Here is a 21,631-nt window from a genome sequence, read left to right as displayed (position 1 = left end):
CAGGTAATACTGTATAAATTCCCAGAATCTCCTCATTTGATTCTAAAATTTTCTTGACGAATAGCGTGCAAATTCCCTTCCTATAAAAAGGAGCTGCCCTCAACCTTATGGCACTGAAGATGAATTGAGGATCCTCAGTTGATGCTTCGGGGCAACATTTTCGCTCTTTTTTTGTGCAGACCCGATAATACATTCCACATCTAAAGCTTGCAATATAGTTTCTGATTTAACTTGCATCGTGTTTGATGAAAGCAGTCAAAATCAAACGACCATTTGCGTTTGGCTTTGTTAGGGATAGGGTGCTGTAGAAACCGTTTTAGGGGGCCAATCGCAGTTGCAGCATCCTCTTTTCAGGTGGACATCGAAGAGGTGCAGTAAGGTGATGCGTACATTTCTAAATGTCTAGATCAATTGCTGGAGAGCATTGCGATTCTTCCATGGCTCAGCCCCCGAAACCATAGAAAATGTGTACGTTGGCTAAAATACGCCTGGGAGCCTCCCAACGTTTCATAAAACAGCATTCCATCTTCAAAGACCCCTGGAAAATGTCATAGAGTACACGGAGTCTTGAATGAGTACAGCCCAAAGAGCGATCTTATACAAAGCCGGTTCTCCTTATCAGTTTCAGCAGCCTATGGCTCTCTGCCTTGGATGAACTCTCATTAACTTATCGCGATTGCTCCATTGGCCGAAACCCTAACTCGGACCTTTGCTCTGTCATTACTGATCGGGCGACATCGCCTTAACACCAACCTCCTGCCGTTGTGCCTCCCCATCAACCCCCATGGCCCCAAGCTGACCCCATTCCTGCCGCACACCCGCAGCACCAGATATATCATATACAACGCGCTTGTTTGGATCAATGAGCGTCTCATACGCCTCCTGGATGTGTCTGAACTGACTCTCGCCCGCGTAGCGGAGATGCGGTGGCTGCTTGTCGGGATGGCATCTTCATCCGGGGGGGCTGGTGGGCCTGAGCTGGGGGGTCCGAGGGGGGCACCTTCCCGGGGAGCCGGCGGATGGAAGCTGGGGGTCAGGTTGCGGTAGGCGGATCGGATCTCGGCTTCTGTTGGGGGGCGGATTGCGCGAAAGACCCAGCAGGACGTAGTAGTCGGGTTCCTCTGGGTAGTCGCCGACCATGCTATAATCGGCGTCGAGTCCGTCATCTTCTACTGTCGCGCGGAACTCCTGCGCTCCCGGGAACTCCTGCGCCCCGGATTGGTTAAAGGAGGCATCAGGGCTCTTTTTGCGCACTTGTTTATTCAGATCTATATATATATCCCCATTTTGGGGTGGTTGATGGACTGCGACAGGGAGTTGAAGCAAGGTGAAGAGGGAAATGGAAATTCCGGAGAAACCTTCCGCATCTCCGTTGGAATCCCCGCTCAGATGGCTATAGTGGAGCATTGGCTGGGGATCGAATGGTATACTGTAGAGCTATTCTTGTTTATTATCTGGTTAATCCATCTTAATTTCGAAACATGCCGAGTCTATACATAGTTAGAGTATGAAACATTTGCCCGATGGCTGTTTGTACACAATATAGCTTAGGACCTAATTCCGACCATAACCCAACCCTTACTGTTCGTTGAACCAACGCGGCCGACTAAAAATTGATTTTGAACTGTGAAATTTAACCAAATACCGCTAGTGAGTAGATAACTAACATAGATCAAGTAGATATTTCCTATGGGCGTAAAACGCACATGCTGTTGGTGTTCAGCGGTTTTTATGTCCAACGTTGATGTAAACGTTGACATCTACATCAACGATCAACGTTGACATCTACATCAACGATCAACGTTGACATCAACTTTCTGACACCAATCACCACCCGTACATCGCCAAAGGTGGTTATCTGAGGATACTCAGCGAATGTATCAGCATGATAGTACCAAGCTATCGTGGACGAGGCCAAAGGCCCTAGTGCTCCTGGAAGCACAAACAAGACTCCGCCGGTCGTCATTTTTACTGTAGCTTTTCGCGTGGCTGAATCATGACGCAATAACAATCCAGAGATATCGGAAATGCATCTCCCTTCCGCATGTTTCTATTCATGACCAACTCCAATCTGGCAGCCAGGTTGCTCTCGGGAATCCGCTTCGAATCAATTGGTGGGGTTCGGGCAACACGTGGATACGGCAACTGGATTGAAACATCGTTGATTCAACCGTCGCATTGTTCTACGTACCGTGATTGAGCCAACAAATCGACATCCGCAGTCCTCCTGGGAGCCGGCGCTCATATTGGTGACCGCGAAAACTTGATAGCGGATATATCTTTCATGGTGGACATCAAACATTTAAAAGCTCATGATCGTCCCATTGTAGATGCTATTATACCCTTCTTTTGCTCCAATAGCTTGCAAGTGTAGCACCATCACTAGAAAGACCAAGAAATTTTCATGGATCATAAGGTGTCAAGGTACTAAAGAGGCCCAGTGCCCCAGACACAGAAGAGCAAAATATACTTACATGGCAAACTGGTATCGTTATCTTAGATCCCCTTCTCGAGGGATCCATCGGCTAACAAATCAATTTCATGGACGAAATGAATCGGCTGAAAGCTTCCGCCAGGGTTTTGACCGATTCATCCACGGAAATCGCACCCAGAAGACAAGCCATGTTTCACAACCATCTGTTGCCCGGTCCACTGGCTCTGTAGCTACAGATGTGGTTGCTTCCGTTGCTACCTCTCTTACTAGCGCAAGCTCCTCTGCGCTGCCTCCAAGCGTCACAAAGGCTGAAAGCCAAGACCTGCCCCCTCTGAACGCGAAAAAGAGAGCAGTCGAATCCTCAACCCTCCCACAAAAGAAACGCCGGCATCCATGCTCCGCCTCTCGAACGCCGAGCCGCTCACAACGGGCGCTTCGAGAGAGATTCCCAAGCCTTAGAAGATTTAGTTGGGAAATGGTGAACGACACAATACAATACCTGCAAGCGCTATCTGACCGCACCTTGATTTCCGGCACCATTTTCCCCAGGGGTGGGCCACTATGCATCTCGCCACTCAGTTGCTACAGAGCAGGTACGAAGAGACCAGCGTGATAAAAGAGATGGAAAAAGATGCTGTATCCGATTTAGATTCCCCACCAACACAGCCAGAAGAGAAATTCCGGAAGTGTGCTGCTGCGGATGAGGAGCGGCTGTATGACTGAGACTGTACTCGTTCTTCTAATCCTGCTGGCTACATTCTGATAGCATAATTGGTCTTTCAATATTGAGGGGCAAATATAGTGTTATGTGACCAAGAATCGGCGTTTGAGAACCTGTCAAGCTTCAAATCTATCAGTCCATGGTTAAGAAACTTTGCAGTGCGAAGGTGGGTTGAACGATATCCCGTGTGACGACGAACCAAAAAATACATGTAAATACCGGCTGCGTCTTGGTCTCAATCAACGCAATAGGGATTGGAGAATCAGAGAGTATAGACTAAGCAGGTCGAGGATGTCAATAGTGAATTAATAGCATTTTTGCAAGTCGAATTGCCTCGAATATGTATCAAATCCCAGTGACTCTTTAGCCTTTTCAACCTGTTTCCTCGTAGCGCTGTAATAGGTCTGTGCTCTACTGCCTACATACAAGGATGGAAACATTTTTGCCGTTCTAGTTGTCACTCCATGACTGCTAGTCCTTACAACTCGGCCGGTTTGGATGTCATTCTGGCCCAAATGCCAGCGTATAAATTAGAAGAATTAACGGGGAATCAGTTGTACTGGCCAGACCCCGCTGCATCTGGCATTGCATGGATGAAGCCAAGAAACAGCGGTCATGTTCTCAAGGACCAGAGGAATCTGATAGACATTGTAAATCGCCTTGAATCCCTCCGGCCCCCACTTCTGATTGTACGAATGATGTCACATTAACTAGATAGCCACAAATCGCATTGTGGGTAAACCCAAGCGCTGCATGGCCTCTCTGTTCAGACCGCTTCTTTTTCCGTCAAGTAAATAGCCATGCTATCGAGCACTCAAGTGATATTATTTATAATTATCTAGATGGCTTTGGTTTGATGGGCTGGTGAACAGTGGGTGAAATAAGAACAGGTTCTGGGCTTGGTCTTCCGTTTTGCAAAATTGCTGCTTGTCTAGTACTCCGCGTTGAAGGGATAACAAAACGACCAGAAAGATTAAACTACATTGTACACTGTCCGAGAGTTGAGGTAATTCCTTGCCCAAGCCTTAGTAACGAAGCTGTCCTGACGTGCGTGGCTCCTATGGCCCATGACAGCATGCACCTCAACTTCGAAGGGCCCCAGATGGCCGACTTCACTACCTTATGTGACGGCCCTAAGTGTTCGTCTTCTTAATGCATTTCCAGTGGACTAATCTGAGGAAAGGATGATTTATAGGTATCTCATAAAAGGAGCATTTGACGGCTCGTGAAACGTTGCCATACTGATTCCGTTATTATGGCGACGTCTTTTTGTGTCTTTAAGCTGGCGTGGCCACCCGCCGACAGACCTTGGGACCAGTGCATGCATGGTTATATCAAAGGCTGCGCGAGTTGATAAGGAATTTCAAATAGACCATCGGGCAAATAGGTCTGGCGCAGAATATAAATCTAGACAGGAGAGGCCGGGGCAGCCACCCATACACACACGACCTAGCATGCGAGCTTTGGCTGCGATATTGGCCGGAGGAATAGACAAATATATATGACTCGACTTTGGTCGTTAATCTTTTGCCTTAAATAGACGACCAATCCACGCTGGTGGAAGTATCAAAACGAGTGAATAGATAAATGATACATTCCATGTCAGGTACTAAGGCATCGCAAATAAGGGAACGAATGTGTCTGCCTATCTTTAAATCAGTATATTTATAGGAGCGGCATAATACCATGGCAAGGAGGAACCTATAATGGAAACGCTCAACAAATTATGATAGAGTAAAGGAAAAGAGTCGACATAAAGAACCCGGAGAAAACTTGCGAATGTCCGATGTGTGGTCTTAGGTAGAACACAGACGGAAGAAAATAAAGAGTCGTGACGGACATTAAACGCACATTTCAGAGACCTATGAGAAGTCCCTTAGCCTGCTCCAAGAAGCCCCAGTCACTCCCCGCCCAAGCCCGATTGATTTGAGTCCCAGGGGCATGGAAATTTGTACACATAGTCTAAATGGTATGAATCCATCATTGACTGGCCAGGGGCCATCCACTGGGTTTGGAAAGCCGCTTGTTCATATGCCGCCGGGATATAGTTTGTGTGTCGGTTCTGGTCGTAGCATTGTGGCAAAATCCGCATATATTGCTGTTGTTGTTGTTGTTGTTGTTGTTGTTGTTGTTGTTGTTGTTGTTGTTGTAACGGGGGATGGACATGGGCATGTTGCGTGTTTGGCATGTGTAGCACGTGTGTGGGATAGGTCATCGACACCGGTACATTTTGAGAAACGGTCACAGGCGCTGCTTCGTGGACTGGTACGGAAACCATTCGGACAAGCTGTGGCGAGTAAAACTCATGATGCGGTGGCGTTGATTGCGAATAACACGATTGCTTGGCAAGCATATACTGCTTATTCGGTGTAGGAACTGATGCCAGCGTCTGGTGGTATGAGTGCTCTGAGGTCGCATCTTCCGAGGATGGTCGGTTCAGGAGTCCCGGAGGGTGAGAGCGGTGTTTGTGTTTGGCAAGGATAGTCTTGCGACAGAAGCTACAGTTTCAAAAGATCGTCAGACGATTTCCGACCTCTCGCTTCCTCGTCATTTACCTCATTTACCTTCGTCCACATGTGGGCTCATGGCATACATAAGGCCGCTTGCCAGTGTGGATTCGACGGTGGCGGGCCAGACTCGATGACTAGAGAGGAATTAGAAACCGCGCGGATTACTATTTTAAGGTTATTTACGTCTGAAAACGCCTTCTGGCATTCTTCGTGATCACAGACGTGGGGCTTTTCGCCAGTGTGGGTCCTCGAATGCACGGTCAAGGCACTTCGTCGAATAAAGCTCTTGTTACAATCTGTGGCCATGCAATGATAAAGCCGCTCATTGGTGTGTATGCGATAATGGCGGCAGAGATCAGACTTGCGTTTGAAAGACTGCCGACTTAGGGGTTGTGATCGACACCAAGAGTTAAAAGCCGACTTACCTTCCCACATTGATCCAATGAGCAGTTAAAATCGCGCCTACTGCCAGGAGCCATTATTGCGGTCAAGTAGCTCTGCTACTGAGACTCCAGGATTCGTCCAACTAAACCGAGATAACAAACGAAGAAAGAGAGGGGGAAATGTACGCGCATACGCAATAATAAGTGTAAGAAGATGTCAAAGGTAAAAAGAAACGGGAGCCAGAAAAGGGGGGGCTCTAGTAATTTCCAAAGAAGGGAAATATAACGGCGCGGATAGGGTCGTAGTAAGTGTTTATTTTTTGTTAACAACTATGCTAACGCTGTAGCTTCTGAGTCGCCAAAGTGAATGTCATGATAGCCAATGGGAAAATGAAAACCCCCCTTACTGTGACGATCTGGAGGTTCTTGCGGTCACGTGATGATGTTTGTTTCCAGGCATGTGACAGACTAGAGTCCGGGACGAGGGTCGACAGAGATTTCTGCCTGAAGTCCCCGACTAGAGGTCTCGACGCACAAAAGGATCTTGTAGTGTCGATCCTTTCCCCTTTTTCTCTTTCCCCCTTGTACTTAGTATTTTGAAATCAAATGCACTCTTTTCTCGTGAAGAACTGGCAGGTCACATAATACTAAGTACCATCTCAATTTCTTTATGACAGTACGGCTGTACAAACCATCAATTTGATTGGTTTCGGCCCCGTCACATCCCCACTTTCGTTCCTTGGCACCGTACAGCCAAGACCTTGACCCACGTTGATCCCGGACCCGTACCGAGAACCACCGACCAATCAAGATGGTCGGTCCGAGACGAAACCCACCCACGAATCGGGACAGACAGCCTATCCCCGTGCCTGATGAAGAGACTGAGCAAGAAACTGTCGCTGCTCATGAACCGCATACCCCGACCCCCGATCCGCAGAGACCAGTTGATACTGGTGAACGTGATGAAGAAGAAGAACCGATCAGCGCACGGTTGCGCCAGACACCGAGAAGTGAAAGATTTGTTGAGCTTGCTCGTGATCACCAGAGACTGCGAAATCTGGTCCAGGAACTCGAAGATGAGATCATTGTACTGAGAGCAGAGAGAACTGAACCTGACAATGCTATGGAAGCACTCCGCATCGAGCGAGACGAGGCCATCGCCCATAGAGACATCGCTATCCGCGAACGTGGTGAACTTGCCTTCCGTCTCCTGAATCTCCAAGGTCAGAATCAGCATAGTACCGGCGCACCGATTGTGGAGGCCGCTACCGCTCGGAAGTCCACCAAAATGCCTGATGCACCCATGCTGAACGACGGAAAGGAAGTCCGATTTGAGACTTGGGAAACTGTGATTCGCCAGAAACTCGAGGCAAACGCTGACCATTACCCTTTGCCTGTTCACCGCAAGCTCTATGTCCAGAGTCGTTGCGAAGGTAAAGCTCAGCTACACATTGCTCCCCGGATGAGCTCCGATGCTAGCATCCCGTACGCAGACGCTGAGGATATTATCCTTCACCTGAAGACTGTCTTCGCGAACCCAAACCGACGTGCAGAAGCTTACACCGCATACCATAAGCTCAAGATGAAACCGAAGGATAGTTTCACTGATTTCCTTGCGGAGTTCATGCAGCTCGCCGAAGAAGCTGTCGTTGTTGCCGAAAACCGCAAGCGTGATCTGTATTCGAAACTCCCGTACCTACTTCAGAGTCAAGTCATGTGGGCAGTCAACCAAGATACTGTCTCATTCGATGCATTCACGCAGAGCTGTCAGAGCATGGCGCACGAGATCAGTCTCCAGCAGGAAGCAAAGACCTCCTCACGTACCCGATCTACGATCCCCGCTGCCGGTGCCGGAGGTGCATCCGCCGCGAACCAGTCAAGCACTCCCCGCGTGAAGCGCGAGTACACTCCGAGTCTGTCTGCCTCCGAAAGAGAGACCTTGATGAGAGAAGGACGATGCTTTAACTGCAAGGAACATGGACATATGACCCGTGATTGTCCGAAGAAGAAACCGACCCTCGCTGTCGCGACGACTACTCCCACTATGAACCCTCCCCGTGTGGACGAGATCGTGGAGCTTGAAGCTGATACCGATTCGGGAAAAGTTCCTGCCTAGGCGAAGTCTCCCTCCTAGGCGGACGGAAGGTGTCACTGTTTTCGCTAGATTTACAGAAGTTGATTGGCGGTCCCAGAGATAGCTTAGTTTTCAATACACAGCTAATGCACAATGGACGCTCATTTTCTATTTCAGCACTCGGTGACACTGGAGCAGATGGTTACGTTTTTATCAATTCGTCAATGGTTATAATATTGGGCAAGCGTTTCGGACTCAGGGTAGAAAGACTAGACCGTGAATGCCCAGTGCGAGGTTTCAACGGTAAACTAGCAGAACCTATACGACATGTGGCTTTCCTTACGATTTGTATCGATGGAAGGATTCAACGACAGATCCCTATGTTGATTGCAGACTTGGGAAAATACGATATCATCCTCGGGCGGATGTGGTTTGCCGAGCATGATGTCCTTCTCGACTGTCGACGACACCGGATGATTTGGCCAGATGAAAGGACTCTCTTCGATGAAGTGGCGAGTAAGATCTCTGTCCCAACCCCGAAGACTATCCTACAGAGATCTCCGCAAGACGACATTCACCAGAAGGACGCAGACCGGAGAGATCGTCTCTTCGAGTTGATGGAGACAACTACGGAAGTACAGAAACCGAAGAAGGATATCTATCTTCACGCCCGTGAGCGCCAGTACGGACACTGGCAGATACAAGAGCAGAGAAAGATGGTACGGAACATCAAGGATGAGATACCAAATGTTCCACTCTCCAATGAGAAAGAAGACAAACCTCCCCTTCCTGCAATCGATATCAGTGCAATTGGAAGAGTCGGATTCGATAGATGGGAAGCACGGAAAAAGAGAGACCCTACAGAAGGAATCGAGATCTTTGCTACCTCACTCTGTGAGATAGACCGAATTCTTACTGTAAAGTCGTCTATCGAGGAGGATCCTGAACTTCAAGAGATCAAGAGGACATTGCCGCTAGAGTATCACGACCTAGCCGAAGTGTTTTCAAAGAAGAAGTCGGATGAATTGCCCCCATACAGACCCGGTGTGGATCACGATATTGTTCTTGAAGCTGAAGCACAACCGGGTTACTGTCCCCTTTATAAGCTGTCTCTTGACGAGCTGAAGGCGGCGAAACAGTACATTGTTGAGAATCTGGATAAGGGCTTCATTGTGCCAAGCGCGTCCCCTTACGCATCTCCAATCTTGATGGCAAAGAAGCCTGGTGGTGGACTCCGATTCTGTGTGGACTTCCGAAAGTTGAATGCAATTACCAAAAAAGACTGTTACCCACTCCCTCTGATCGACGAAGTGCTTCAACGAACTAGCAAAGCGAAGTACTTTACCAAGCTTGATATCAGACAGGGTTTCCACCGGATTCGTTTAACCCCAGGAGCGGAGGACTTGACGACCTTTAGGACACGGTACGGATCCTTCAAGTATAAGGTGACACCATTCGGGTTGACTAACGGACCGGCTACGTTTCAGCGGTTCATGAATAACATCTTACGAGAATGCATGGATGAATACGTAGTTGCCTTTGTAGATGACATCCTTATCTACAGTGAGACTCTTGAAGAACATCACAGACAGGTGAGAGAAGTGCTCTCCCGACTGCAGAAGGCTGGTTTGCAAGTTGCTCTCTCAAAGTGTGAATTTGCTGTCACGAAGACCAAGTTCCTTGGGTTTATCGTGAGTACAGATGGTATCGCGGTTGATCCTGAGAAGATCCGGGTGATCCAGTCATGGAAGACCCCATCGACAGTGAAAGGCGTGCAATCCTTCCTCGGATTCTGCAACTTCTATCGACGATTCATCCAGGGATATAGTTTGATTTCGAAGCCTCTGCATCATCTGACTCGACAGGGCGTCCCGTACGAATGGTCTGCCCATTGTGAAGCAGCCTTCACGCTCCTGAAGGAGAAGCTGGTCACCGCACCGATACTCCGTCATTACGACCCAACACGAAAAACAAGAGTGGAAACTGATGCTTCAGACGGTGTGTTAGGAGCAGTATTGTCTCAGTACTATGAAGATGACGATTTCTGGCATCCGGTGGCTTTCTATTCAAAAACTATGCAAGCTGCAGAGTTGAACTATGAAGTGCGGGATAAGGAACTCCTTGCTATCATCCGTGCATTGCAGGAATGGAGACCAGAGCTCGAAGGTCTCGCACGACAAGATCGTTTCGAGATTCTCACGGACCATCAATCTCTAGAATATTTCATGACCACCCGACAAATGAACCAACGACAAGCGAGGTGGAGCGAGTTCCTCTCGCAATTCCATTTCTTGATCAAATACCGACCGGGGAAGAAAAACATCGTCGCAGACGTGTTATCGAGAAAGGAGTCACCTTGTGTCGATAATGGTAGGCAGTTGACGCTCTTACCAGCGGACTGTTTGGAGAAGGGCGTTTATCCACTGGATCTAAACCCAATCCAACCAGAGGACGCGCAAGAAGTTGTTGATAGGGTGAAACAGGCAAACCGCGAGAGTTCGGAGCTCGACGAATTCCGTCGGATTGCGGTAGAAGGAAACAACCCGAAATGGACCCTCCGAGATGGACTCCTCCTCTACGAAGAACGCCTGGAAGTTCCGGATGAAGATGATCTACGTGCTAGATTGCTAGATGAGGTGCACCGACAACCGATGACTTCACATCCTGGTATAGAAAAGCTGAAGAAGCTTATTTCTACAAGATATCATTGGCCCGGGTGGATAGCAGATATCAAACGATATGTGGATAACTGCTTGGTCTGCAAACGAACTAAAGCATGGAGGGATCGAGTTCCTGGACTGCTGCACCCCCTCCCTATCCCAGAAAGGCCTTGGCAACACATTTCTATGGATTTCCGCTCATTCCCGAGGGACCGACACGGGTACGACACTGTCTTTGTGGTAGTTGACCGCTTTAGTAAGAGACCAATTTCTATTCCCTGCTACAAAGATACGAATGCGAAGCAGATGGCTCGGTTGTTTATCGACAACGTGATACGAACCACCGGCATCCCAGAGACTATCGTCTCTGACCGTGGAGGACAGTTCGTTTCCGAGTTCTGGACTGAGTTCTGTCGAATCCTTGGAATCAAGAGGAAGTTATCAACTGCATACCATCCCCAGACCGATGGTCAGAGTGAGATTGCGAATCAGTACATGGCCCAGAGATTACGACCCTACGTTGAGCAGAACCAGGATAATTGGTCAGAAATACTACCCATGGTAGATTTCGCAGCTTCTATCCTTCCCCAAGATACCACGAAGAAGTCCCCATTCTTCATCGAGAGAGGATATGAACCGGCTATGTCTTTCGACTGGAAAGATCAGGAAACCGTGACACCAAATGAGCAGGACGCCGTGCAGATGCTTTCAAATCTACAAGAGATCTGGACTCAGACAAAGGAACAGATTGCGAAGTCACAGCAGTTACAGATCCGGCAGGCGAATCGACATCGGAGAGAGGAAGATTTCGGTGTTGGCGACCACGTTTTCGTGACAACGAAAGACTGGCAGCTTGCCCAGCCTGGTCGGAAACTCGCCCACTTAGCGAGTGGTCCGTACAAGATTATCAATAAGATCGGCAATTCTTACGAACTTGATCTACCGGATTCGATCCAAGTACACCCAGTTTTCCATGCTAGCAAGCTACGAAGAGCAGCGACTACTGAGCCCTTAACGGGACAACATGTTGATCCCCCTCCGCCAATCAAGATCAATGAAGAAGATGAATGGGAAGTTGACAAATTGCTGGATGCAAGAACGTATTACCGAAAACTGCAGTATCGAGTGCAGTGGTTAGGACATGATCTTGATCTACAATGGTATCCCGCTGGGAACTTCAAGCATGCACCGCAAAAGGTTCAAGAGTTCCATGATCAATATCCTTCCAAACCAGGTCCCCCAATGCGTTTACAAGACTGGATTGATGCTTCAAAAAGAGATATCATCCTCGATGAACATCCTGATGACGACAAGCCAGCATTCAGAGGCTGAATGCAGTTTTAGCCGGGGGTTATGTGACGATCTGGAGGTTCTTGCGGTCACGTGATGATGTTTGTTTCCAGGCATGTGACAGACTAGAGTCCGGGACGAGGGTCGACAGAGATTTCTGCCTGAAGTCCCCGACTAGAGGTCTCGACGCACAAAAGGATCTTGTAGTGTCGATCCTTTCCCCTTTTTCTCTTTCCCCCTTGTACTTAGTATTTTGAAATCAAATGCACTCTTTTCTCGTGAAGAACTGGCAGGTCACACTTACCAGAATTACGCCGTATACCAGCTTCTATCTTAATCATAACCAATTGTATCATGGTATATCAAGTTAACCATACTATAACAAATTCTACATAGGCTGACAAGACATACAACCATGATTCATTAATATTTGCGGCCGGTACTACATAAGGCCCGGGACCCTCTTACTCTCTAGCGGTAGAACTCCGTATTCAAAACTCCCGCCTAATCACGCCAGGAGAGAGGCGTGGTGCGGGGTGAACGTTTGGAAATATTAATTGGAATAGGTAGGCGGTATAGATGGAGCGGCTATCGGGATTTGGAATCGAACCCCGTGCCACAATGCAGATCATGGTTGCAATAATTGGACAGCTAGTCTATGCTGTATGAGACCGAACTTGGCTACAGAGGTTGATCCAATCGGCATGGCCGTGCTCGAGCGTGCATCCGACATGCTTTCTAATTGACGGTACAGCAGGATTCTAAAACAGGTCGCCCCAAAGCCACTCGCGCTGTGTCTCGGCCAGAACTATTGTGGGAACAGAAGGCAAAGCACAAAAACTAGCAGAATCCACAGCCAACCTATCACACCTAGATGGTAAGGTTGGATTGGGATGAGCTCGCCGAGCCCACTCATGTTAGGGCTACGGTCTCTATGATCTTCTAACGGCCCCACATCCCGGCAAACCCAATTCTAGTTCGAGCGGACAATTGGGGGTCCCGTACCCGTCCAAACACCCCATCTTCCCCTTCCCCACACGCCGACAGCTTTGCACTCCAGCTTTTGGAAAAGTGGCGCGACCATGGCTGAAAATTTGGAACAGATCGTATGGTAAGTGGTTCTTTCATGGTCTGATGTGGACATTCTCACCTCTCGCCTAGGACCCTGATTTCTACTCTATGGCCACTGGCTACGGCACGGATCCGCAGGACTTCCACTTGTGAGTGCCACTGCTATAAATCATACCTATAGCAGCATTCTCACCCCACTCTGTAGGGAAACCACCTCTATCGCGTCCACGATCGCGAGGGGACGGTTGGAAAGCGGCCGAAGGTCAGTCCAATTCCAGTCCACTTCCAGTCGAAGACCGCTGCCTGAGACTAACCCGAAATATAGATACCAGGCCATCAAAGAAGATGACTACTGGTTAGTTACGTTGCATCGATCTTCTTTTACATAAAGTAACCGCATCCAGGGGTCCTTCTGACGAGCAGCAATTCGAGGCGTTTGAGATCGGGTAAACCGAATCCCAACCCCATACCTTTCAATTCTCACCAGCTAGGAGGGCTATGGTGCTAATGAGCTCAGCCATATGATGTTTCTCGTACTAGATCACAATCAACCGAATCCTCTTTCCGCGCCCCTATCGGCGATTCGCCCAAGGTGAATTTATACTGAGGCGATCCTCGCTTGGACGACCCGCTAACCACTCAGAATAGAATATTCTGGACATCGGAACCGGCCAAGGGAGTTGGGCAATGTAAGTCGACAAGTACCCTTTCCAAAAAATAAAGCCTCTAACAGATCCTTAGTGACGTTGCCGATCTCTATCCGTCAGGTATTGGGTTTCTTGATTTGAGACTTTTTTATTCTCGGACTGACATTAATTAGCTACCGTCCGCGGCGTGGATATATTCCCCCCACCCGCGTTATGGATGCCCCCGAACTGCGTCTTCGAGGTGGATGATGTGCTTCGGGAGTGGACATGGAGAGAGTCCTTTGACTTTATCCATATGCGCCTAATGTACGGCGCATTTTCTCCTGAGGGATGGGACAAGCTATACAAACAGGCCTACGAGTGAGTTTAGATCCCTATTACTCGATCTTCTGAGACACCGCATCCTAACTTCTTTTATCTTTCGCAATAGCGCCCTAGAGCCCGGTGGCTGGATCGAGCAATCGAATTAGACGTGCGAGACTACAGCGATGACGGTACCTTGAAGAAAGAACACCAGCTATGGGGGTGGGGCTACATGTTTATTAGATGCTCCGAGCGGGCTGGACGGTCACTCCGAACCCATGAAACGATGCGCAGCGCAATCGAGAGAACTGGGTTCGTGGACGTGCACGAGGAAAGGTACAAGATCCCCCTAGGACCTTGGCCCAAGGATACGTTACTAAAGGAGGCCGGGCATCTCCAGTATGCCCATTGGAACGCCGTTCTAGAAGGTTGGGCGATGTGGCTTCTCACTCACTTCGGGGAGCCAGAGCCGTGGATGAAGGAGGAGGTACAGGTGTTTCTGGCTGAAGTGCGCGTGGAGCTGAAGAATCCGCACATTCACGCTTATGAACCTGCGTAGGTTCCTTCTGAATCGCATCGCTGCATTACCTCGTGCTAATGGACCTTAGGAACCGTGTGTGGGCAAGAAAACCTACTAAGGAGCAACTGAAAGCGAAGGAAGCAAAGATCAAGGTCGAAACATTGCCGTAAAGCGGGTTTGAATGTTCTTGTAGGAAGGGCACTGCCATTTTGGCGTTCACAGACCCCAGTAGCCAATTATTTCCATTGTTACCTGCTCTTTACGGTGCTGTCAATGATCGTCCCGTAATCTTGAAATCTAAGCTCAAATACGAAGGGAGATGCCTACGCAAAGAACGCCCCTCACTTATCGCTTCCCGACAGACGGGTTAGTTGACTTTGGGCTTCATGTCAAATAATTCACTGATCTGGGTTTTATAAGGATTCCAGTTTCCTTTCCTAGCATTTCAGGCAGACATTATCCCAGGTTTAGATTCAAACAAGGTTCCAATTCATTTCAGTCCCCGAAGGCAACCAGGAACGAAGGTTGAGATCTACGTTTGCATTGTTGTATGGTTACTGTGCTAGTCAGAATCCCGTCAAACTGCCATAAGGGGTATAGCAATGGGGAAAGCTGAATATTTCCACCTCGATATCCGACATAGATTGACCTCAAATTTCGGTCAAATGGTGCTAGTCGAAACTCTATCCAATGCACTTCTTCGGGAAAAACAAACCCTGACATGTAGAGGAAATTGCCGCTAGCCAGAGTAGACATGGACAGAGGATCTAGACCCGTCTAATTGAAAGCCGACAGGTTTTGGTGACCGGAGTGGAAAAAGCATTTGGTCAAGAAAGACCCTTGAGTTCCATATCCTTCTTGCTCGTCTTCATTCTCGAGATCATATCGCGGGTCACCAAGTTCGGTGGTGAGACAGGAGGGCGGTGTCGGTATGCCAGAGGGCTCTTCCCAGGCGTGTAGGTCGAGATCCAAATCACAGTTTGCTAATATTAGCACAAGACAACTATCGTAACAACGGGCACAGACCACATATATTCGATCCGTTCATTTCAGTTCAAGACTTGCCGTCGAAGGCAGGTGGTTAAATACAGAAGTGTATAAAGCAGCGATTTAACGGATTGGGAGGGAGAGAATGCCGCAGGTAAAGCATATATTCTACTAAGCTTAGGTTACGGAAGGTCAGGCAAATTTAGGAGGATCTATAGCCATATGCTAATTTCTCGCAAACCAAGCGTCGGGTGTATCAACGGCCGTGAAACGTTGACACCCCGCACTACACCCAACCGAAATTCACCAGCGGTTGGATGGTCTTTTCTCAAATCGGCGATGGTGTTTAGGAGAGAACGCAAGTAAACAGTAGAGCTAGCCAAATGTCTTTCTTGCCCACGAGCGCTCAACGACGCCTGACCTCATCAAGGCCCATCAGGATGGTAGGCTTGGGGATCGCTCGCTTGCAACGCTGAAACTACACCCTTACAAAGGGCCTGAATCGCTCGCTGTCGATCCCACAATACCAGTGCCTGTTCATCGCAGAGCTGCAGAAGGATGTTGTTGTCGCTTGCTAGCCACTAATTTGGCACTTGAAGCTGTCGCGCCCTCATCCTCGAGTCGTACCTACTCGGCAGATTTGACCACGTAGCAATCTCATAGGGAAAAGTACAAGTCAAGCATTTTGAGGGCTGTTCCAGCGAGAGTGTCATTGTAGTGTAGAAGTTCCATAAACTCCAACATAAGGGCAACGTGTGTCACCGAGATCTGCGCAGTATTAGTGTTTCTGTTCCGTTTCCTGCCGAAGAGGGTATGACCGACCTTGGGTCCGATATTCGTGCCGTTTGAGGCTTGCTGTGGATAGTTATCCGACTTGGGCTCATCTTCTGCATTTTAGGGTACCCGAAGACGCTGTCCCTTGGCTGGTTGATCAATTGGGGAAGGCGAAGTGGGATGGCCCATCGTAGCTGAGAAAAGTTGGTGGAGAAATTCTCCTCGAAGGTCTTTTATAGACCGGCAAAGCCACACCAAGGCTGCTGTGGTTGCACCCATAACCCTCGGTTCTGGTCTTCGACAGCGTTTAATTGTTCAGTATAGAGCTATCTCAACCGTTGATGCTCGACCTCACCTGTTTTTCGCCCAAATACTCTGTCATATGCGGAACTGAACGGCAGGCGAAGCCTTATAACACACATTGCAGATGCTATCCCCTAATGGTGGTCTGCAAGTGTACACCTGATGCATTGGACGATATGCATCGAGGAGAGTATGTTGAAGTTAAACGTAACATTATTGTGACTGCGAACCATCTGAAGGGTGGTGATGCAGATATTTCGATTCCAAATAGTTGCTTCATACCATGAGTTACTAAAAGTAAATACCACCCGCTCTTACAGACCAGACCACAACCATGCCTCTCCCCGGTGACAGCGCCAAGATCGTTTGTCCGAATCTATGGTCTTCTATCCCGTTCCGGATGTTCCTTCGGATGCAATAATGATCACTTGCCAATTGTAAAAATCTCTGCTCAACCCACAGCAAGCCATTTGTCAGCCTTTCATCCGCTTGCTGTACAGGTAAGGTGCAGTAACGTGAGGGTATTTCAGAATTTGCTCACTTGTCTGGGATGTGATTTGTGGAAGGTCGTTGATGGGAAATGTCAAAGAGAGTGTCAAGAAACAGGATGATACTGTCTTTTTACCGCATAATTATTCCTTTTGGAACTGTACCTATCACATTAAAATATCATAAAGAAGTGCAGAGATTAAAAGATCAACACAAACGCGCGGCACCTACTGGTAGACGCAAAAGCCATCTGTTACGACGTACGCCATGGCCCTGGAAACCCGTGGCGAATGAGCGTCCCGAGCTAATGCAGGCTCAATTCGGCCTCAGACGTAGAGAGTACATGCCAAAGCATTTGTCTTTGCATCTCAGGTCGCATTATGAGCTACGAGACGCGAGACAGCTATGAAGGTCTTTGTGCCTCGGGCATCCGAAGGAATCTCCGAGGCTGAGCGAACCATTGACGCTGATCCTCAAATTTCCTGTCTCTGACTGTATCCGGTCTACGCGTGGGAACCAATAACAAGTTTCGGAAGTTGAGGTGGCCTCCTGAATAGTGACCCCGAGGAGGTAAAATCTCGGGGTTTTCTGCAGACGGTGGGTGACGTGTGCCAGATGTAGATGCAGTCCCGTGATACCCTGTGCCAGTGTGGTACCTGTGATAGCAATAATGTGATATGTGACAGTGTGACAGTGGCGTGGTGTCTGTGATTCTTTTGACGGACGAAAGTCCATCCGCTTCATTGCATCCAAAAGCTTTGAGGACTAAAACTCGATGCTTTTCATCAAGATACCGCGTAAATATGGTCAGTTTCTTAAGTTGATGATGTTATAAATGATAGGAAAGCTTAGCTGTGAAAGGCCGTTAGGGTCATCTGCTTAACCGGGCGCTTAGAGGTCATGCCATCCGGGCTCATAACCTGTTGCGATAAGTGATTGTATTGTGTCCATGTTGAGGTAACTAGAGAAGTGGGAACCCCATCTATTTAAACGTCCATCGCTAGTCCCGCCATAGGCTTTGACCACCGCATTACTCAACGATCTCAAAATGTTACCAATATGTATTCGTGCCGACCCTTAGGGGCGTACCTGGTGGCAATTGAGGCGCCACTTACACGCCTGGAGTAGGTCGTCCCGGGACCTAGCAGCGAACCCCGGCCAGTAACCTTCTCACCGCGGACCATGGGGTCCCCAGACTGTTCGACATGAATCTAAGTTTTCCAAGCCAGTCCCAACCGCCAGTGCCTCTAGACCCCACTTGGTGGTCGAAGACCCCCACTCAGTCCTTTTCACGTCAGAGTGAGACCTTGCAAAATATGTCTGGCTCGTTCCCAATTATGTAGGTACCACTCACTGGGTTCATTTTGTACATGACTGAACCCGAGACGGGCTTCACACGATGGAGCCTTGCGCGTCCAAACACATGGATGGTGATAAGTTAGAGCAGCTTACTCATGTTTTGACAGAGGCTGGTAGCACCTGAGAAAAGGGCAAGACTGTCTTCAGTTTCTTCAAGGATTGGTCTATGTCGTACCTTTTCGGCTCAGAAACAGATAGTAGTACAATGGACTTCGGAACTCAAGAGAAATTATCCCAGGGAAACAGTTTCTACTTTTAAGCCCTGGTATTTAGGGTTGGAACATAGTAAAATAGGCGCCAGTTTTATTTTTTGATTTCTCCACTGGATCATCTGTAATCACTCAATATGTTATGCAAAAAAGTCTTTGGACCAAGTGATAATAACATCGTAGGCAGCACAGCTCATGACCGAAAGTCCAGACGGTTGACGGATTCAGCTGACAAGTATGGGTCATCGTCGACTTCGATAATGCTCGTTCTAACAGTTGAAGGCTCTTCCGTGGCCACGGCAGCTACCCTAGCGAGCGGGTTGCGGTCGAAGTGGAGGTATCTTCTTCAGTCGTTTGATGCATTTTCTGTTCTGTAAGGCGCCGAAGCTCATTGCTGGCCGTCTCCAGAAGCGTTTTGAGATTCTTCACCGCACTGTCGATTTCCGAAACACAGTCGCCTGCTCGCAGTGCCTGATATGCTGCTGTCTCACAAAGCTTATGAGCCAATTCCAATTGATTATCCGCGAGGTCAATGACTGGCGTTATCTGGGCTTTCCTGGAGCCAGTGAGCCTGATGCCGGATCCGGTTTGTATGCGGCGGACTAAGTTTGATGCGACTACCCGTGACTGATCCGATTCTCCGAATCTTTGATTCACCAAACAAGAAGTTTTGTGGATTGTCTTTGGGAGAAAGCGCGTCTGCAGCATCGACATTTTCGCTCGTCGTATATTGCTCCTGCAAATACCAATATCCCGGGCGACCTCTTCAAGCACCTTCTGTGTATGGCCGTCATACTCGATAATGGCCTTGTGTCGCTTATTTACTAAAGTGAAGGGCTCGTTCCGGCGAATAGGCAGTTCGTCGTCCGTGTGTCGCTTGTGCCCAGAGCATTGGATTGGGCTCATTGAATCTTTTGCCTTCGCGATGTTATTCTCGAATTTGGAAGGATTTTGTCTCGCGCCGATGCGTACGACCTGGTTAGCTTGTATGGGTTGCACGAAGCTGTTCGTAGTACATCGCAGCTTGAGAGATTCCTGTCGGCGACAGGATTCGCAGTGTTCGGTATGTTTGGCATACGTGTGTGCAGCGAGGTCTGTGATACGGCTGATCAACGCTGGTAAGTTGACTTGAAGGTAGGCGAAGGCTTCCACCGTATCCATCTGGGTCAAAGCCATAGCAGCAAGGCCCAGTAAAATGACTTAGTGGGCTCAAGGCCGTCCGTAAAGTCTTAAGTCTTGCGTACGAGACATCGGTAATCTTTTTACAAGCATTTCAGGATGCTCTGCATCTCTTGGCTCATGCTTCCCACCCAGAAGAGCAAGGAGGAGAATGTGACCCATGGCTGGAAAATCCCCAGCTTGCATGTCGATCAATGCTCAAAGCTGGGGATAAAGCCAGGGTGGTAAAGGAGATCGGGAAGGGATTGACAAATTTATTTGGAATTGTAGGTACATCTGGGTTCCACCAACATTTTGCTTAGATTGCAATTTTCGGTAATTAGTATTGTAGTATTTTTTGTTATCTGAGTCAGAACCCTATATAGAATGCTAGACATAGGGTCTAGAACTACAAATCCCTTAAAGTGCGCTAATTAATCCATACTTCATTGTACCGACAGACCTTGTGAGCATGGATACTGCAGTGGGATTGAATATAAAGATATTCACATGTGTTTCTTATGTAACCAGAGATCCCTAAATTGCCAGAGCCATGGGTTGTTGTCCTTGCAGCTGAGTGGTCACTATATTCGTACCCCGGCATCGTTCGCAATAGCATGAACACCCCGACTTGCCAAACAATGAACCGTACTTTTTTGTCCTGCAGCATGGTGCACGCATTTTCTGAATGCGCAGGGCGTCGTTCGGGTTGCATTGGAAACAGTCACTTTTCTATGCCGCTGCTGCTCTCCGAACAATATTTTCCTTTTTTTTTCATCATCCACCAAAAACATTGGGATTTTCCGACTTTCGATTTCCAATTTTTGTGATTTCTTCGTTTAGATTTGCCCAAAAAGGGCGCCTCGCAGATAGTATCCACTGTTTATTGCTAACCATTGGCTATTGTGACGCATTACTCGCGGGGATCAACGGCCCCTCTCCCCGACGGAACCTTTGTCCTTTCTTTTTCCACCCCTTTGCGATAACAATCTTCCTAGCTACCAAGCCACGGCATCACGATAATACTGATCGCCCTAAAACCCCTCATCCACGACAAATTGTGGTTTGTTTTCATCATATTGTTCAGAATGTTTATTCGAACATGGCTAATCAACGATTATCGTGGTATGCGGGAGATCAGATGGGAGATCAGATGGGACACGGCCGAGAAACCAGGTTCCATATTTGTACACTGTTAACAGTGTCTACCGCCTGATGATGGGCATTCGTAAGTCTTCCGCGGCTCCTGTCAAATTGAGTGAGATCACTTGGGGCCTATGCGTGCTGTATAACCACAGGTTTTGCACTAGTGAGCTCTAATTCGGCTCTAGACCGGATGAGTCTTACGCCGTTAATCTCTAATGTTTCCATTTGTCGGTGATCTCACCGAGACTTATTATTTATGTCATCAACATAGGAAGGTAGAAGCAAGTCTGCCGCCACCTAGTTTAAACTAAGAGCTACGATCCGGCTATCTCATCCCTGGACATAGTTCAGCTCGGTCGTCGAATCGGATCCGTTCTGGTGGAGATTGGACATGCCCGGGCGTTAGAGAAATGCACGAAAAAAAAATGTGATACATACAGCCTCATCAACCTGCATAACAGCAATAGAAGATCTAAAAGGAGCCGGATTCCCAGCCCAAAAAAATCAGGACTTCGGTCCTCACACTCCGATGCATCATAGTGTCCCTCTCTTGTCTGCGGGCTTGAGAGCTTCCTTGGCCACGGCTGTCGCGG

General features: G+C 48.4%; 4 protein-coding genes across 4 annotated transcripts; 1 reads left to right on the top strand and 3 right to left on the bottom strand.

Annotated features, from left to right (window-relative positions):
• Positions 1-720: 720 nt before the first annotated feature.
• On the bottom strand, positions 721-1,407 carry N7489_004960 (uncharacterized protein; the record flags this gene model as incomplete). Its single annotated transcript, XM_056710712.1, has 2 exons — positions 721-949; positions 1,001-1,407. The coding sequence occupies 2 exons, from the start codon at positions 1,405-1,407 to the stop codon at positions 721-723; spliced, it is 636 nt and encodes a 211-aa protein (XP_056569133.1).
• Positions 1,408-5,055: 3,648 nt separating this feature from the next.
• Positions 5,056-6,144, bottom strand: N7489_004959 (C2H2-type zinc finger protein; the record flags this gene model as incomplete). The annotated part of the gene is made up of 4 exons (XM_056710711.1): positions 5,056-5,653; positions 5,720-5,799; positions 5,849-6,040; positions 6,091-6,144. 4 exons carry the CDS (start codon positions 6,142-6,144, stop codon positions 5,056-5,058), a joined length of 924 nt encoding a protein of 307 aa, XP_056569132.1.
• A 7,010-nt stretch (positions 6,145-13,154) lies between these two features.
• Positions 13,155-14,783, top strand: N7489_004958 (class I SAM-dependent methyltransferase; the record flags this gene model as incomplete). The annotated part of the gene is made up of 10 exons (XM_056710710.1): positions 13,155-13,178; positions 13,234-13,292; positions 13,349-13,498; positions 13,548-13,589; positions 13,684-13,735; positions 13,792-13,832; positions 13,885-13,910; positions 13,964-14,150; positions 14,229-14,648; positions 14,702-14,783. 10 exons carry the CDS (start codon positions 13,155-13,157, stop codon positions 14,781-14,783), a joined length of 1,083 nt encoding a protein of 360 aa, XP_056569131.1.
• Positions 14,784-18,927: 4,144 nt separating this feature from the next.
• On the bottom strand, positions 18,928-19,910 carry N7489_004957 (uncharacterized protein; the record flags this gene model as incomplete). The annotated part of the gene is made up of 2 exons (XM_056710709.1): positions 18,928-19,003; positions 19,042-19,910. 2 exons carry the CDS (start codon positions 19,908-19,910, stop codon positions 18,928-18,930), a joined length of 945 nt encoding a protein of 314 aa, XP_056569130.1.
• Between the last annotated feature and the right edge of the window lie 1,721 nt (positions 19,911-21,631).

The sequence above is a fragment of the Penicillium chrysogenum genome, assembly GCF_028827035.1.
Source record: "Penicillium chrysogenum strain IBT 35668 chromosome Unknown utg000002l_segment0_segment0, whole genome shotgun sequence".
NCBI classification, from domain to species: Eukaryota; Fungi; Ascomycota; class Eurotiomycetes; order Eurotiales; family Aspergillaceae; genus Penicillium; species Penicillium chrysogenum.
The sequence above is the reverse complement of the archived record's forward strand: the minus strand, read 5'-3'. Positions and strand labels throughout refer to the sequence as shown.